Genomic DNA, 18925 nt, shown 5'->3' with positions numbered 1-18925 from the left:
ATAGAAACTGTATTAGCATTCTTTTGGGAGATGCAAGTAATTCATCTCCATTTCAACCTTGGGTCCTATTTACATACAACCTTTTTAATGGAAACTTCTTGCAAATATATACATTAAAAAGCTGAATGTGTGAAGAAAGAATCTATTGAAAAGCATGGCACATTCTCTAAACTGCAATACCACGTTTTTAAATGCCTTTAAAAATGTGTTAAAAATGCTTTTCATAATTAGAGTTTTTTTGTCTTGTTTCTAGTCCAAATATTTAAAGAATTATTAAATCAGAAAGTATTTTCTAGACAAATAAAACAATATTGTTCAACTCAGGCTCATTCTGGTTATATAAACATTCTTGAAGAGAGCAAAATATGACCCAAGAGCAAAAAAAAAAAAACTTTTTACTTTCCTAAACCAAACTGCAGTGTTTTGGCTTTTGTTTCTTCACCAGACTGTTCTTTACCGGACTCGAATCCCATCGTTGCAGTCAACTCCACTCTGCGTCTCAAGTTGACGTACGTGTTGAGCTACTAGACAAAATGGTAACAGCGGAAAAGCTGGTTAGCTAGAAAAGAAACGGTGTCATACCCCTTTGTACCATTCATTTAAAAAAAGAAATGCAGCCATACGTTTCTCTGGCTACATAATTTGCGATCTCCAGAAATGTAAACTGGATTTAAAGACGTTGACAGTTAAATATATGTCCCACATTGCTAAAATCACTATTAGGACACATATATTGCACAAAAATTGAAAACTGGTTGCTTATGCATTGTTTAGAGCAAATGTGTTCTTCTGGTTTAAAAAAATTTTTTTGAAGCTACGTCACGGCCATGAGATCTTTGTGTAAATTCCAGCGTGGAGATTGGCTGTCTGTAATTGTTGGTTGGCTTTAATCAGACCTGCCAACACCAGTTTTTCCCGGGAGTCTCCCATATTTCAGACCCATTTCCCGCCACCCACCTGTTTTGTCATCTCTTCCGGAAAACTCCAGTAATTTTTTTTAATTGACTGGCTGGAGCTCAGAAGCGCCCATATGCCGCAGTGCATGCCAGAGTGTGTGTGTGGTCATGTGATGTGCATTTTCAGCAGTATAGTGTCGAGGGAGAGATGTTCAGAAACGACAGTGTGGATGCAGATCGTTTTCATTTTAAAACGCCATTTTAAAAGTAAAACTAGTGTAAACGGGGCCTAAGAATCTTTAGATATTTGGACTAGAAATAAGACAGAAGCTGTTTTTGCAGTATTTATGTAAATATCTTATTTCTTAAAAAACTAAGTGAAGTTTATTCATAAACTAATTTCGGGAGGATCACGTGCTTATGATTTATCACGGCTGATCTCGAATTTGTTAATCAGTATCTTCCAATCATTCGAGACCTAAGCTACTATAAATAACGACAGTTTTCAATTCACTTTATCTTCGTTTGGAAGAAACCCTCCCCTTTTCCTCCTCCTTTACCTCTGACTGGGTGACACGGTGGCTTAGTGGTTAGCACTGCGAGCCCCACAGCAAGAACACCGCCGGCCCTGGCACCCTAGGATCGGCGGATGTTTCTGTGAGGAGTTTGTATGTTCTCCCCGTGTCCGCGTGGGTTTTCCCCGGGTGCTCCGGTTTCCTCCCACCATCCAAAGACATTCAATATACATAAAACCAAGCATTTATCTAACCCTTGTGTTCCTTTAGCTACAGCAGCGGGGGAGTTCTGAGTTCTGAGATCCTCTCTTGCTCTGCCAAACGGGAGGAAGCCCCGGACTCGAGGAGTCCTTGAGCTCGGGGCTCTCTCCCGGGACAGCATGCCAAACAAGCTTTTATAAATCATCAGCTAAGTGTGAACTCTTGAATTGTACTATATAATATCTGTCAGCTTAGTTTTACAATTTCTGTACAAAAGTTAATTTAGCTAACTATGTTCTATAAACAAAACATTGCTTAGTATTTCTCTTTCTACTTATGGGCTTTGCATGTGAATATTACAAAAATGCAGCATCAACACTGCGCTATAGTTTTACTATGCAGTTGTATTTCAATCCTCAAAGGCAATCCTGCCTGAACACACTTTTATTGTGTAATAATATTTTCAAATCTGCCATCGTAGGTGAGACAGTCTGTTATTCAGCACGTCTGTCAGGAGGACAGCGCAATGCCAAACAACAAGGCTCTCAGGGACAGTTTCAATCAAAGAGACAATGACGTGTCAACACAGCGCATCTGCTGAAACTTCACAGAACAGGCGAGTGTTCACAAATAATAATGAAGTAAGTTTTCGGAAGGAGATATGAAAGAAAGAGACGTCAATGCAAGACACGATAGGCTTACTTTACATGCAGTTTGCAGCACTAATAGCTTATTTTCCTTAGGCAAACCATAACTAATCCATTCCTACTCAATCACAAATATGTGGATTACTGGAAACTAGCTGGGTTAGTCGAGATGGGTGTCGTTTTTCTTTTTCCTGTGATACATTCCGCCACCGCGCCACTTGTCTTTGGCCAGAACTCAGGATATCAGTCTCTTTTGCCAAGATTTAATGGAATTTCACCGCCATCCAGAGCAATCTGTCTGGATCCAGATGGATTTGCTCATTTCATTAACGTTCAACTTGTTCGGAGACCACCTTGAGCAACCCAGAAATTAGCGCATGAACGATTGGGTGGAAGAAATTACCAGCCATCGTGGGATTTGATGGTAGAGATTGACTGACCGACCGGTAATTTCCCTACATAAACATAAATTGAAAGGAATGAGCGACTGTACAGCATTTAAAATGGATAAACAAAATGTAATGTAACCAAAATATACACATACAAGTACAACACATGCACATATTTCAGTGTCAGAGGTCTGCTTTGTGTATCTTGAGACTGAACGAATAAACTGTTTCCTAATTTGCTCGAGGGACATGAAGTGTAAATGAAGTAATTAAGTGCAGTGATAGAGGAAAGAACCTGATGTCTGTTTCATACCGTGTCAGTGTGAATTATATTGCTTTGCTAGAACAATCATATCTCAAAATGCTCTTATGTTCATAATTAATATTAAAGATGTAATGCTGGTTTGTTAGAATGACAGATTCTGATGTCATGTATTGATTTACTGTAGCTGAATCAAACAATGCACGCATACAGAATCATATTAATAACTAAAAAAAGCCAGAGGTTAACATACATCTAAAACAGGGCTAATTATTTAAGCTTATAGAAATGCAGATTTATGGTCTCAAATTACCCAGTGGGTGGCACGGTGGCTCAGTGGTTAGCACTGAGTGGGTAACACTGCTCCGGTTTCCCTCATAGTTCAATGAAATGAGCTACAGGCTAATTGAATAAAACAAAATTGTTCATAGTGTGCATGAGTGAGTGTATATGGGTGTTTCCCAATTCTGGGATGTGGCTGGAATTGTATCTGCTAAGTAAAACACATGCCGGAGTGGTTGACTGAAACAGAGACTAATGCAAAGGAAAATAAATGAAATAATTAATTACCCAGCAGTCAAATTGACGTTGTACCTCAATGTTGGGGGACGTTGCATTTTGTTTGGAAATGAAAATCGTGTTTATGTCAGAACCCACTGTCAGGCCGACGTCAACGTCCAACCTAAAATCAACCCATTATCAACGTCTACTGATGTTACGGCTTGACGTTCTGTAGATGTTACTACTATGACTTCTATCAGACGTTGAATTTTGGTTGCCATACCTGACGAATAAATGTCAGTACTTGACATCGATATGACATTCTTTCGTTCCACCACAACTCAACGGTTTAAGATGTTGGCTTGATGTTGGAATTTGGTCATTTTCCAACAACTTAAAACCAACCAAATATTAACATCATTTGATGTTAATTGACATCAAAAAAACATTGTTCTTAGATGCTGGCTAGACACTGCATTTTGGTGACCAACGTCATGACCTGAATCTAACCTAATATTAATGTCTCATGATATTGTGTGGCTTCTGGGTAATTAAGAAACTACATTCAACGTGAAAATATATTGCCATTTTACATTAATAAAATGTGTTTAAAGTCGTATTAATTTAAGAAAATAAAAACGGTTATATTATATGGGGTTCACAGGGATTTCTCGTGGTTCTTTTGCTCTCGACCAAAGATAAATGTAACATTCAAAAAGCCAGGAATTTGTCCATTATAGAAAGAAGATTTGATCTGCTCTGACTAAACTGTTATATGCAACACTAAAATTATATCCAACTAAAATTAAGAAAAACAACTGATTTGCTTAAGCATGAAGTCCTGTTTGTGGTCTTGTAAACTAATGTCCTGTTTTTGGATTGTCTAGGTTTTTGTAGAGACTTGTTGCATTCTCATTTCAGTTGAATTGTTGTAGACCAATGTTTTTAGTAGTCTTGGCATGCTTTGGTGCACACCAGATTTTGGAAAACAGTCTTCATACTTTTTTAGATAAACTTCACTATAGCTTAGTTTATTTAAATCAAACAAAACATTTCAAACACACTAATAAGTATACCCATCCATAAAAATAAAAAAAATAAATAAAAAAAACCTTAAAAAATCCCCTGCTCATAATTCTCCTGAAAATTCCTAAAAAATATCATCCATTAAGTTAAATATCTGTCAAATTGTACTCAATTCATATCCTAGAACAACACCAAAAAAGCAAAAAGTCTTCACATCCAAACCATCTGTCATCTGTCAAATATTGCTTTTGAAGAAGACATTTACGATTTAATTTAGGACTAATTAAATTTGTGACAGTATCATAAACAAGCTTGAAACATTTATTCGGCTTTGAAAAGGGGCAGCATTAACTCACTTGCCAGATAAATGCTACTAAAATATTGCTTTTTGATCACTGCAGTCTAAATTTGATTATTTATTTTGCTCTGAGTACTCACAAATAATCATTATGTGCTTGCGTAATTAGTGCCTGTGACAGTAGAAGAACTGCCTGTAAATGTTTTAGTGCATCAACCAAATATGCAATAAGCAAATGCAAGGCCATTTTTCAACCACCAACATAAATGATGCTACGGTAATTATAGTTTGCATTTTAAACTTAATTTAAAATACTTTATTATTTTTTGCTCAACTTCAATTGGTTCTAAACATTTAGAAGTGTTTTTTTTTCTTTCTGTTGAAGACAAAGCAAGCTAATTTGAAGTATGTTTGAAACCGGTAGCCATTGACTTCCATAATTGGAAAAAAATTAAATAAAATACTATGAAATACTTTGAACCATAAAACAAATACTATGAATGTCAGGTTATCGTGTGTGTGTGTGCGTGCGTGCGTGCGTGCGTGCGTGCGTGCGTGCGTGCGTGTGTGTGTGTGTGTTCAACAGAAAAAAATTACAAAAAAAGTTTTGTCAGAATAACTGATTCTGATAACATTTATTGATTATCTTTAGCTGAATCAATATTGTGTGAAACCCAATATTATTCAGTCTATGACATCTATCAGACGTTGGATTTTGGTTGCCATACCTGACATACAGTATGTTAGTATTTGACATCAGTGTGAGTTTTTTTTTTCTGTTGAACACAAAATTAGATATTTAGAAGTATGTTTGAAACCAGTAGTCAGTGGTTACCGATTTCCCAAAATGTTCTAAATAACTTTTTTCTGTGTGTGTATGTTCAACAGAAAATTTAACTCAAACAGGATTGTGACAAGTGAAGGGTGAGCAAATATTTCCAGTTATTGTACCTTGAAGTACAAAAGTATAGTTTCAAGTGAAAAATGTATGCCTGAATTCCATAGGAAATGCAAAAATCAGACACAAAAAGGGCCTTCCACACTGTTCTAAATGGATAGTTCACACCAAAATGAGAGTTTGCTATTAATTTATTCACCCTCAGGCCATCTAAGGTGTAAGTGACATTTTTTATACTGTTGAACATTAAAGAAGATGAAAAGCCCTCACCGTGCTTCTTGGTGATTCATTAAATGCCAACATATCAAAAGTCAATGAGAGTTAAAATAAACCTATAAAAGCAAAACTAAATTAATATCCATGGGTCATGATAATAAATTGAAGTTTTATAAAATGAAACATTCAGTCTGTGAAAGAAAATGTCTACATTATTCACAACATTATTACCTTTAATCCACAGCAATTGCATAATAAAGCATCATAGCTCACAATAGTGCAAACTTAAAGTAATTGTAAAACTTGCTCCTGAAACATTTACACTTAGAAGCTGTGAATCTTTACAGATCCTTTGTGACCAATAACTATTAGCTCATATTAGCAATGTCTGGGCATTTGTTGGAAACCCAGCATATTGTATATAAACATTTGAGGGAGGAAAACGTCAAATGGTGGTAGAAAACATCAAGTAAACTAAGGAAGAGACTGTTTCATTCTTATCATACTCCAGAAAGTCATTTCAGCCTGATAATAGCTTTATAACAATACTATTAATACTATTTAACTTGTGCAGAAAATGTAAATAATGCATAAATCTTTTGCAAATAAAGCATTGTTTCTTGCCCATGTGATAACATTTCTGTCCAAGTTGTGAAATTTCAAGGTTTTTTTGTTTGGCATTTTTACATCCAATTTATCAAAAACATATTACAGTAAAAAAAAAAAAATGTATTCACTTGTTCTGCCTATTGTTATGGCTGCGCTATTTTTTGCTGCCATTTTATTCCTTTCCCACTTGTCAGACAGCAATCAAATGCTGTTATCTGGCTGTATCTGTTAAAATACTGTCTGTGGCTTATTTTTGTCTGCTTAGAGCTCCTGGATTTCACTGGGAAAAATGGATTATCCCAGCCCAAATTGACTTAATTTGCATCAAACTTTATTGAAATGTGCGGCAATAATTCTAAAAAATGAAATTAGTTATATTATAAATTAAATTAGAAAATATTGACTTATAATATTTTCTAGAAATGTATAGGTGACACTTTATTTTGATGGTCCATGTGAGTATTAGTAGAGTAGTATTTGTCTGCTTAATATCTGTTGATACTGCTCCTTTAACTTACATTTAACTGACTATAAACTTTGCAAGTATATGTTAACTTACACTGACCTAACTCTAAACCCAACCCAACAGTCTTAGTGTAATCTAATGGGAAATGGTTGGCATGTAGCTGCAATGTAATTAAAATTCAACAAACGGAACTTTAAAATAATGTGACAATAAAAGAATGTGTCCACCTCTTAACCACATAAAGCCTTCTACATTTTATGTACATAAATGATTAAATTATCTAAATTACCAACAATCTTGAACATTAGAATAATCCTGGTAATTTCAAATTTTATGAAACCCTATCATACACCCGACACGATGCAATTGTTGTTTGCTAGTTTCAGCTCAGCACAAGAGTCATTTTGACGTTTTGCACCTTGCTGTTGAAATAGCAAATGCATTTGCGCTCATATGTGCACCCATAGGCGTTCTGGTCTAAAAAAGGAGGCGTGTTCAGGTGCACTGCTTTCGCATTGCTATTTTGAGAAACTAAAATAGACTGTTCAATAGACCAGATTATAGGTCTAAAGTCCAGCGCAGAGCTCGTTAGTTGTGCGCCTTGCTTAAACATTGCTTAATACACACAGGATGTACAGCAATACGCAAATATCTTTACAAATGAAAAAGAATTAAAGGATTAAAATATTACAAAAAATTATTATTTTCTAGCCTACATAAATATAAAAACCACTGCCTCCGAGCCTTCTTCATCTTGGCAGGCTTTTTTAGTTTATTCATGACAATTTGCTTTTGTATAATGTTATTATTAGTTGCAGTATTATTTATTATATGCATATTTATATTTGTTTTATTAAAAACAAGCTTAGATTTGCCCACCTGTCAGGATTTAGACCATATGGGGCATAGCATGTGTATTTGGATATAACTCAGATTTTTGGGCACACTTCACTATTAATGTTCATTTATTCGTTTGCTGGAAATTAGAACTGAATAAATAGTTTTGAAACAAATCTTTGCACTTAACAAATGAAATAAATTATGTATAGGTTAATATATATCTGCGTACAACACGTTTCCCTATCCACGAGAGTGAAAGTGAAAGTAATGAATGAGGAGGCTCATCTCTCATTGTTGCGCTGCAGATGCTCTGTTTAACTGTTTTCTCGCTAGTGGACCATTCAGTTTTTTCACTTACAAAGTCTGCCATGTAAATAGTAAATGTGCTATAGCATGACGCAACTGACTCTTAAAGGGAATGGGAGATGAGACTCTGATTGGTTTATTCTTAAAACACACCTATAACTCATTAAGAGAATAAGCTCAACCCTGTTAGACCATGTGCCACGGCGCAAAGCGTATTTTTCCATCCTTAAAATAGCAAAAGTGGATTCAGACACGACCTTAATGCTTTTGCGCCCTGTGCTTTAGACTTTGCGCCTGGATCGTCAAAAAGAGCCCTAAATATTGTTAATATTGTAAATATATAGACTTTTTATTCATTAGGCCTCCGTATAGTATAGTATAGTATAGTATAGTATAGTATAGTATAGTATAGTATAGTATAGTATAGTATAGTATAGTATGGTATAGTTTAGTGATTCAGCTTTTTTGTCAAGTCAGGGATAAGTCAGAATGGGAGCCCTGTACAATTTCTAGTGTGAAAATCCCCCCCACAGAAAATGATCAGATTTGTTCTACTTAATGCCCCATCCAACATGCAAACCCCTTTGCAGATACTCAAAGAAAAGACGCTCGCTCATTTCCAATCTTTCCCACAATCCCACTTATCTAGCACATCCACAGTCTTAGCCCAGCTGCTGCTGCTAACTCAGCGGCTCTGATTAAATGTCAACTCCGAGCAGCACTGAGAAGTGTCCGGGTTAACCTCGGGCCACCTAACAAGCGAACACATAATAAGAGGATTCTTCAGGGCCCTGCCTTTCACCATTCCCTTATTCTGAAGGGCCGGTCTGTGACAAGCAAATGGTTTAACGCTCTGCTGTTTACACTATATTTCTTCATCAGCACTGGCCAGAGGGCGTAGAAAAAAAAGAAAGAAAAAGTTTGAACAGCTTTGTCTGCCTGCGGAAAACTGTGCCCTCCTTTCCTGCTTGAAATAGGGAGTGCTTTATATTACCTGTCTAGTATTTGCTTTTTCCTCTGTTCTATTTTTAGCTCCACACCTTGTGCTAGTAATGATGGGTAACCCGAACAGTAAGTTCAGTGTATCTCTATTACAGCTAAAACTCGCTTAGGGTGGAAAAAAAAGACAACTTGTGTGCAACGAGACGTAACTAAAGGACATATTTACATGCTTCTTACAAGAGCACCATCTGCTCAACGGCTCTTATGTTTGATCATAATGTATTTACCCTGAGGTGTGTAGGACTGTGCCAGTGAGATCAGGTGGGCTTTAGCTCAGGCTGTGGATGGAGCAAAAGGTCAATATGCAAGGCTATGGATCACACCATATGGTACTGAACGACGGGGGAAGATGAAATCATAGATGAGCCTTCTTATTTCAGGCCAATAAGAGTACTGTATGTTTAAGAAAAGTGCAGTTTACTCTGCCTGAGAAAGAACTAGATTTTGATGGTGCACAACACACCCACATGAGAAAAGTATTTATGTATATTATAGCCATTATTGTAATGTTTTTGAAAGCTTATAATATTTTTAATCAACTCAGGCTCATTCTGAAAACTTACCAATATATACATACAAATCCACTTTGAGTCCAGATCTTAAATTTGCAAGTGCCATTCACACCTGCTATTCTTGCGTAAATCCACCAGAGGCCGCTGTCGACTGACTGACTGACTGACCGACTGACTTTCCTCCTCCTGCCTCTTTCTCCATTAAACAAATGCTATTTCCAGCACTTTAAGGGGTAGTTCAACCAAACATGAAAATGTACTCTCTGTTTGCTCATTCTCAAGTCGCTCCAGGTCTTTAAGAGTTTCTTTCTTCGGTTGAACACAAAAGAGGATATTTTGAAGAAAGCTGAAAACCTGTAACTATTAACCTTTATAGTAAGAAAAGCAAATTCTATGAAAGTTTATGGTTACAGATTTTCAACATGTTTTATCTTCTTTTGTGTTTCACAGTAGAAAAAAAAAATTGATAAAGGTTTGAAACAAGTAAAGGGTGAGAATTTTCTCTTTTAGTGGAACTATTATTTTATGCAGTGTTTATAAAAAAAACAACAAATATTTTTGGCTACATATTTTGAAGTTAATGAACACTAGATACAGACAATTACATATTTTGACACGTTTTGCCTAATGTGACTAAATTACAGCTTGATTGGAAATTATGCACAATAAACCAGCTTCTTTTCTTTGTTTTATTCATACAAAATATTGAATGTTTCAGTATGCTCTTTCCTGACACTGTTGTCTTGTGGTAATTAGGTGCATTAACTTTAAAATAATGTGCATATAGAAGATTTCTGCTGTCTAAAGTGAAATTAGATAAGATGTATTTAGATAATAATAAGAAGAAATGTGTCTTGTGCACCAAATCAACTTATTACAATGACTGGTTATTGTTATTATTGATATTATTATTTTTAATTTTGTTTTAAACAAATAAATGCAACCTTGATAAGCATAGGACACTCATTCTAACTCCAGTTTAACCCTCTGAGGTCTGTGGTGATTTTTGGGGCCCCTAAGATGTTTTGACATAGCCTGAGCTTATTTCAGCTACTTATTCCATAGTACTGGTCAACAAGATTTTTATTTATTTTTGTATTCAGCACTAACTGCGCTACAATAATATGTGAGAAATATTGATGTACATGCTTGAATTTTTTAGAAAAAAAAAAGTTGTGCATGGTAAGTAGGTTTTTAAAAAAGGGTTAAACAATAACAAAAAGTAAACAATCTTGTAGGCTAGAACACTTATGTGAAAATTATTCTGTTCTCTCGTTCAAAGAAAACATTACTATGATTTACATTTTGTAAAGTATGTTTTGGGTCATCTCAGCTGTATGCGTAAGAGTGACAATGGTCATGAATAGTTCACACCTGGAGATAAAAGACACTCCCCTACGGGCTAATGTTCACCCATCAAGAGCATTGTAAAGCACTGTCCAGCTGCAAAAGCTAGCCAAACTAAATGCTTGCTGTATTACTTGCTATATTATGACCATGTAAACACCGGTTAAACAATAGACTGTGCCCAGCATATACAAGTACACCCCTTATAAATATATATTTTAAATTCATATTTTTAATAGGAAGCTATCCAATTTTGTATTTGTTTATATACATTAGATTAGTCAGTACTTAAGCCAAATCTTTAGCTTGTCTAATACAATAACTCACGATAACGGTCCAAAATTAATACACCCAAATCTATATACAGTATGTTATAGAAAAATTTAAAATACAAAATTTAGTTTTGATTTGATTGATGTATTGCTCTTATGTGTATGATCAAAACTAAAAGTGTAATTAAAGTTTTTTTTGGCATTTTCAGGAGAAGACGCCGCCTTTGACCCCAGAGGGTTACATTTAAAAAAAACTTTAAACAACTTGTGTACTGCCCCACTGACAGCTTTTGCATCTACAGTACAGTATACTGTGGAGAGTTCATTTTTATTTCCGCAGCATCTGACTAGATGTTGGAGCTAGATTAAGCAACAGAGTACTGGAAATAGGCCCAGAAGACCCAGAATAGGCCCAAAACTTTATCCTTAACTTTCGACTCAACTTTGAACAGTCACCGTTAGCCCACCAGGACAGCTTAACACACTATTTTGCATGATCACCCATCCATCCTTGCGTGGCTGGTCGGTAAATTTCCTATGGAACAGGTCGCAGACTGTCAGGATGGCTAATCAATCATCCTTCAGACTGACCATGGGCACAGAGAGCCTCAGGGTTTTGTCCTCTACTCCCTGATCCTCTCTTTTTTCACCTATGATGCAACCTTCTCAAAATTCCTGAAGCACGGCTGGGTCTCATTTCACTCTTTAGTTCACTGACACAAATCGGTATAGCATGAAATTCCGGGCACTAGCAAGGGCAAACAGTATATGGTTTCATGTTTTAAAAGAGCTGGAATCATTTTTAACAACACAACCGGCTGACTACTTGCCATACACAAAAACAACTAATTAAAAGTATATATGAACTCCATTTAAGTTATAGTTTACAAATTTGGGGTTTGTAAGTTTTTTTTAATATACGTTTCTGAAAGAAATGTATTACTCACTATACCTTATTTGAGTAAGAATCAGGTAAAATCATGACTATTGTGATGGATCAATGCAATTTAAATTAAAAGTTTTGCATATAAATGTACATTAAAATGTATTTTTTTATTTATGTAAGGCAAAACTGGATGTTTAATATTATTAATCTGGTCCCGTCCTTTCAGAAATTATTGTAATTGCGGATTTTGATGGCTTGTGCTATTTAATATAATATAATATAATATAATATAATATAATATAATATAATATAATATAATATAATATAATATAATATAATATAATATAATATGATATAATATAATATAATATAATATAATACAACACAACACAACACAACACAACACAACACAACACAACACAACACAACATTTTTTCAGTTCGATTTGATTAAAAAGAATAGCATTTTGGTGAAATAATCAAAATGTAAATGTTTAGTAACATGTTCAATGCATTTACTGTCACTTTTAAATGTATGGTAATTATTAACATTTTGAACTAAACAAAACAAATACAAAAATAATAAATGGTAACACTTTAGTTTAGGTCACAATTCATGCTAATATCTACTCACTTATTATCTGCCTACTATTAAGATAATAATTGTTCTTTAGTAGTTATAAAATAATCTTATTCTACATCACTAATCCTACCCAAAAGCTAAACTCAACTTCTACCTTACTAACTATTAATAAACAACCAATTATTAGTTTATTAATGTATTAATGGTTTGTTAATACCTTAAATTGTGACCTAAACTAAAGTGTTACTGAAAAAATATATAATATAAAATATGAAAAGTGAATATATGAAAAATATGAAAAAGTATACAACACCGGTCAAAGGTTTGGAGTCACTTTTTTTCTTTTTTTCTTTTTTTTAAGCATTATTCTGTTAATCAAGGCAGCATTTATAAATGTTTGTGTGTGTGTGTGTGTGCATATATATATATATATATATATATATATATATATATATATATATATATATATATATATATATATATATATATATATATATATAATGATTATATTATAAATAATCATTAAATATTTAATAAAAACCCCAGTCTTTATTACTTAAATTACTATTACCATTAAAAATTAATAATAATAATAACAACAACAATAATAATGATGATGATGATGATGATGATGATGATGATGATGATGATGATGATGATGATAATAATAATAATAATAATATTAATAATTGATATTAGTGTGATTTCTGAAGGATCATGTGACTATAAAGACTGGAGTAATAAAGAAGCAGAAAATTCATCATTAAAATCACTGGAATAAATGATTAAATTAAATGATAAACTACTTTTGAACAGTTATTTTATAATGCAATAACATTTCACAATTTTACAACTATACAATATTTTTGATTAAATAAATGCAGCATTGGTGAGCAGGAGAAGCTCATTTTAAAAAGATTTAAAAATCTGTACTGACCCCAAACTTTTGACCGGTATTGTAAATATTAATAAACTAATAAAAATCACAACTGCAACTAAAATTTAAATTTGAAAATAATCATGATTTTTGCTGCTTTTTCAAATTACTTATATAAAAGAGCTGAATAAACAAAATTCCTGATTTCTATTTTTTTTTCTGTCACACAGCGTTATTGTTTTTTACAAATTTAATTGAATACAACCTAAAACAATGAATTTAACCTAATCAATTTGTGTTGGGACAACTAGACGGAATTGTGTGTAAGGAGCATATCACATCTAACATGCTTTTACGTTACAAAAACTCAAATGCTTTTTTATGTCGACTGGATCAGCTACCTATTGTGCATGAGCGTTGCTGTTGATATTGGTATAATTTTAATATTTTATTATAGGGTGATATTCAATATTTATGAAGTCATACAGCTCCGAATAACTCCGAATAAAATAATAAATGCTCTCAGCTCAATAGAAACCCTGCCTCTGCTTTATTTCATTAGTGAATGAAAAGACACGACTGACAAAACACGATTTTTCCACTAAGAGTTCACTTTTTTCAACTGCGAGCACACCATGCAAAGGCAAAAACGCAAAGCGCAGCAGGCAGTTAAAACATGACGCATGCAGGGTGCATAAGCAGCACGTAAAACGCTCATGGCCATTAGTAAATCATTTAAAAACGGCACCTCTCAACTCAAAAAGCAAGTACAATGTGACCAGCCCCGACCAGCATTTTTTACAGAGCACTTTAACAATTTAAACATCCTCATTGCTATATTTAAATACACTTTTAAAAATAGAAATATACATGATCAAAAAAAAAAAATAAGCAAAAACTCAGAGCAAGAGCATCGAACAGTGGCCACTGAACCAACCATTATTACAGTCTCAACGTCCAAAACCATCTAGTGGAACAGGAACAGGCAGTCGAGAAGAACATCCACCCTTTCAAACTTCTCTCAGCATGTTGCTTCTTCTCAAATATTCGCCAAATAATCTCTCGCATGAACACATTTCCTGAGCCCATCAGTTCACCAGCTTTCACCCCTCTGGAAAACCAACAGGTCACTTTTCCTCAAAGCTGCAGCGTAATAAACAGCTTCTTTCCTCCAGCAATCAGAGCGCTTAACTCACAGTATTAATCGCTAATGACCTTCTCGGAGCTGCTGTTCATTGTTTTACACCCCGACATGTCATTTATCCACTGTATTTATTGGTCGACTTACTTGCACTCTTGCTCGTGTGCTGAACAGGCTGGTTTTTCCTCCTTCCAAGGCACACATGGCAATGAAAAAATCATGAAGCTGAATTTTGAATGTTGTTTGGGTGGGTGTGAAACACAGTCGTCCAAATGTCTCCACAACCCGACGGCTTCCTGCCAGCCTGCTATAGTTGGAAGAGATAGGACAGGATTAGCTTCTAATTTAAGACAATCAAAATATTAATACAGCAAAGAGAGGCGCTCACTTATAATCCTCAATCGGATGAGCGTTACGCGTTGCGATACTGAACTTCAATTGAATTTTTACAGCTGTTCAAACTCTCAGTGTGGCTTCCCATCAACAAAACAAACAGTGGTGATGCATGGGCTTATTAAAGATAGCTGTGCTGTGGAAACTAGCACATTTTATTCCTAATGCTGCTTTTGATTGGATTTGATGTGATGCGGTTCAAAAACATGGAAGAAAAATGTCAGGCTTAACCTCTTATCGTAGATGCCATTGATTGCTGAAGAGTCATGTTGGATTAAAACAACAAAAAGATGACCATGAAGAAAGTTTTATTAAATAAAACTGAATTCTGACAAAGTCGAGAGCATGACTCCGACAAATTCACTACAGCCACTAAAAAATGTGATAATGAGGAAACGTTTTAGAACAAACTGGACTTTTATAAACTGTATTTCCAATTAATTTTAGGCAATGGTGTGAAGGTCTTTTTGATTCCCAACTCGAGGTCCTTTGCCAACCCAATACTGTCCTGCCTGTAACCTCCACTGTCCTATTCTAATAAAAGGTGAAAAACCTCTAACAAAATGCAATTGTTAAACATTTCTAATACATTTTAATATTTTTTTTTTTTGTGGCTAAATTAATAAAAATGTAATGTAATGTGTGTATTTATATATACACATTACCTTTATATTCACCTTTATACATCCTCCAAAATGACCTTCACACCACTGCTTAAAGTTTATTGGAAATACTGTTTATAAAAGTCCAGTTAGTTCTAAAATGTTTCCTCATTATCACATTTTTTAGTGGCTGAAGTGAGTTTTTTGGGGTCATGCTCTCTACTTTGTCTCAATTCAGTTTTATTTAATAAAACTTACTTCATGGTCATATTTTTGGTCATTTTGTTGTTGTTGTTGTTGGATTGCTTTTAATCCATCATGACATTTCAGCAATCAATGGCATCTACGGTAAGAGGTTAAGCCTGACACTTTTTTTTCTTTTTTCTTTTTTTTTTAAACATTTTTGAATAAAACACACTGAAAAAAATAAATAAATTGGATTGACTAAAATAAGTGGGCTGAATTTCGAAGAATTTAGTATACTATTAAGCTAAACTAAATTACTAAATTTAATTTGCTTGTTTAAATTCAGCCCATAAACTAGTTTACAACCACTTAAAAAAATGTAACTCCAATAAATATTTTTTTTCAATGCAATATTTATCAGTCAAAAAAGAAATGGACAGGACACAATCATAAAAAAATAGCTACTGAATATGGTCAAAAAAAAAAAAAAAAGGTTTTTGTTGATGAGTGTGTGTGTGTGTATGTGTGTTATGATCAAATGCAACGGTTTGGCCACTGATGTGAACTACAACTCCCATCATGCACCTCACACCCGTTGAAGGAGCAGTATCAACTGATATTAAGCAGACAGTCTACTAATTTACAAATGGACCATCAAAATAAAGTCTTACATTTTAATTTAATAAATTGTTTTTTGTTTTTTTTGGAGCTGTGTAGTTGCTGTGTTTTTAAAAATACAGTACTTTTGCACTTTTTGCTGTTTGGATAAGCACCCATTTAGATTGATGTGCATGCTTTTGTGCACTTTTTTATTTTCAACTTTTGAAATACTCTTGGGGGCCCCTGTTTTTTTTTTTTTGCCTAAGTTACTAAGCTAAAGTATAGTTATGTAGACATTTTTCATAAGCTTACATTTTCTTGGCAAGCTGTAAATTCTTTGCACATTGGACCCAAAAAGTAAATCTTGCAAATACTTTTCTTATCCGGCAGTCTTTCACTCGAGGGACGAAAATACAACTGTTTTCTCACTCAGTGCACTGAACTGAACTTTGATTCCCAAGCTTTGAAATAAACAAAGTGAGAGAACACTCAGGATGATTCAAGTTTTTATTTTAATTCATGTCAGCATTTTTTTTATTTGCAGTATGCTCTTAAAAAGGTTAGCAGTAAAATATTTATAATCCAATTCTAAGCACAGTTACAACAACAGGTATGTGATTAGAATTAGTCTTTGTTGGACAAAAGGGAATGATGAAACACATCAGTGTATTATTTTAGTTATTAATGGATCAATGCATGTCTGCAAACTCAACCACAGACATGATGTACAAAACCACTAGTGGCCTTGGTTTTACAAACAACAACGGCTAAGAAAAGGTTACTAAAAGAAGAAATTGATTTTTAGCCCTGTCAGCTGCCTTGACACAGACAGCGCTTTGGGTTTCAGCAGTTTTTGTTTTATGGATTATGCATTACAAAACCACAAAGCTTTTAATGCAATAGCTTCATAGATAAAATAAAAGAGGTAAATAACAAAAAGCTTCTTAAAACAATCTTGGATTGATGATAGTCAACATAGGCTCATTCTAAAAAAACATAGTCCTATGCATTTTTGGAGATTGCAAATTATGTATCGCAATCTTATGGCTGCATTTCATCTTTAAAACGAATGCTACAGTATGACCACATATGAGGATGGCTTTTCCGCTGTTACCAGTTTGTCCAGTGGCTCGATGTGTATGTTAGAGGATTTAAAACGCAATGCAAAGTTGATCATTATGATGACAGGGTTTGATTCCAGTGAAAGTCGGTTCCAGTAAGCGGGTAAAACAAAATCCAAAAAATCAAATAAACAAGTAAATAACAGGGTAAGAATAAGGTAATATCTAATGAGCTTATAAAAATCAGGCAAGGGCTTTTTTTTTCTTTTTCTGGATTACTTTTGAAAAAACTGTCAGTTAAGTTTAGGGAAGGAAAAAGACAAGGTTAATCAGTGCTTTTGAAAACACTATTGGTTGGGTTAATCGAAGGAGGAGAGTGGGTGAGGGGATCGGTCAGTCAGTCAATCGACAGCGGCCTCTGGTGGATTTCTGCAAGAAGAGCAGGTGCGAATGGCACTGACGAGAGAAATTTGAGATCTCAAAAGCATACACAGCGACCTCTGGTGGATTTGCAAAAACAAAAACTAAAAAAAAAAAACATACCTCCTGGTTCGTATTTGGCGCTCCTCAGAAATGTATATAGGGGTACATATTTTTTTTGCTTGTAACATTAAAACTGTGTAATTTTTTATGTTTTAAGGCTTGAATCCACATATGTTTAAAAATCCAAAATTAACATTATGGATTATGCCAATACACAAATAAAATATGAAATAATCAGAACCCAATGTTGAAAGTTATTATATATGTAATGTTTGTTTTGTTGTTTTAATTTACTCAACCGCTGGTGTTTAGATTTGTTAATGAATAATGAAGCAGATGTTCTGAATATATATGTCCTAATGTCATATATGTTTTTAGGAGTGTGGGACACATGTACGACTGTCAACAGCTCAAAAAATGTGTTTTGGTGTTTCGTGACCCTTTAAGTGTGGCAGGAGTTGTAAAGTCTCCACCCTCCTCTGTAAAAAGAGGCGGGGAGCTGCAGCAAAATTACGTTAAAAGAGAAACACACAAACTTTTTATAAATGTATTTTGTTCACAAAGAGAATTTATATCCACCTCTACATAAAAAAAGCATTTACAGCATGATATAATCAATTATAGGTCAAGTATTTTGAGCTGAAAGTTCACAGATACTTTTCAAGGACACTTGAGACTTGTTACACCTTATAAGGAACTCTTAAAAAGGTAATTTGCTGTAAATATTATGTAGCACAGTCACCTAAATGTTAACACATAATTTGCTTAAAGTGATAGTTCACCCAAAATCATGTATTTTCCCTCTACCTGTTCTAAACCTTTTTGATTATTTTTTATATTTTATTAATAATTATTTTTTATATTAAACATAAAGAAGGTAACACTTTATTTTGATGGTCCATTTGAGTATT

At 34.2% G+C, this 18925-nt stretch overlaps 1 protein-coding gene across 18 annotated transcripts in view; it reads left to right on the top strand.

The window, feature by feature from the left end:
- The window catches only part of LOC147834839 (uncharacterized), a 245798-nt gene that overhangs the window by 145591 nt on the left and 81282 nt on the right, over nucleotides 1-18925 (top strand). For 6 of the 18 annotated variants that reach the window (XR_015502688.1, XR_015502706.1, XR_015502704.1 and 3 more), the window contains one exon: nucleotides 446-554. The exons of the other annotated variants lie outside the window; for them this stretch is intronic. Coding sequence is in view for 2 of the 6 variants with exons in the window: in XM_087273825.1 (XP_087129951.1) it covers nucleotides 446-554 (109 nt within the window). In the remaining 4 variants the exon portion in view is untranslated. Of the gene's footprint in view, nucleotides 1-445; nucleotides 555-18925 lie in introns of those variants that run through there. 18 annotated transcript variants of the gene reach the window in all.

This window comes from Danio rerio, chromosome 11 (assembly GCF_052040795.2).
Source record: "Danio rerio strain M-AB ecotype USA chromosome 11, GRCz13ab, whole genome shotgun sequence".
NCBI classification, from domain to species: domain Eukaryota; kingdom Metazoa; phylum Chordata; class Actinopteri; order Cypriniformes; family Danionidae; genus Danio; species Danio rerio.
Note: the sequence above shows the minus strand (reverse complement) of the source record. Positions and strands in the feature narration are given on the sequence as shown.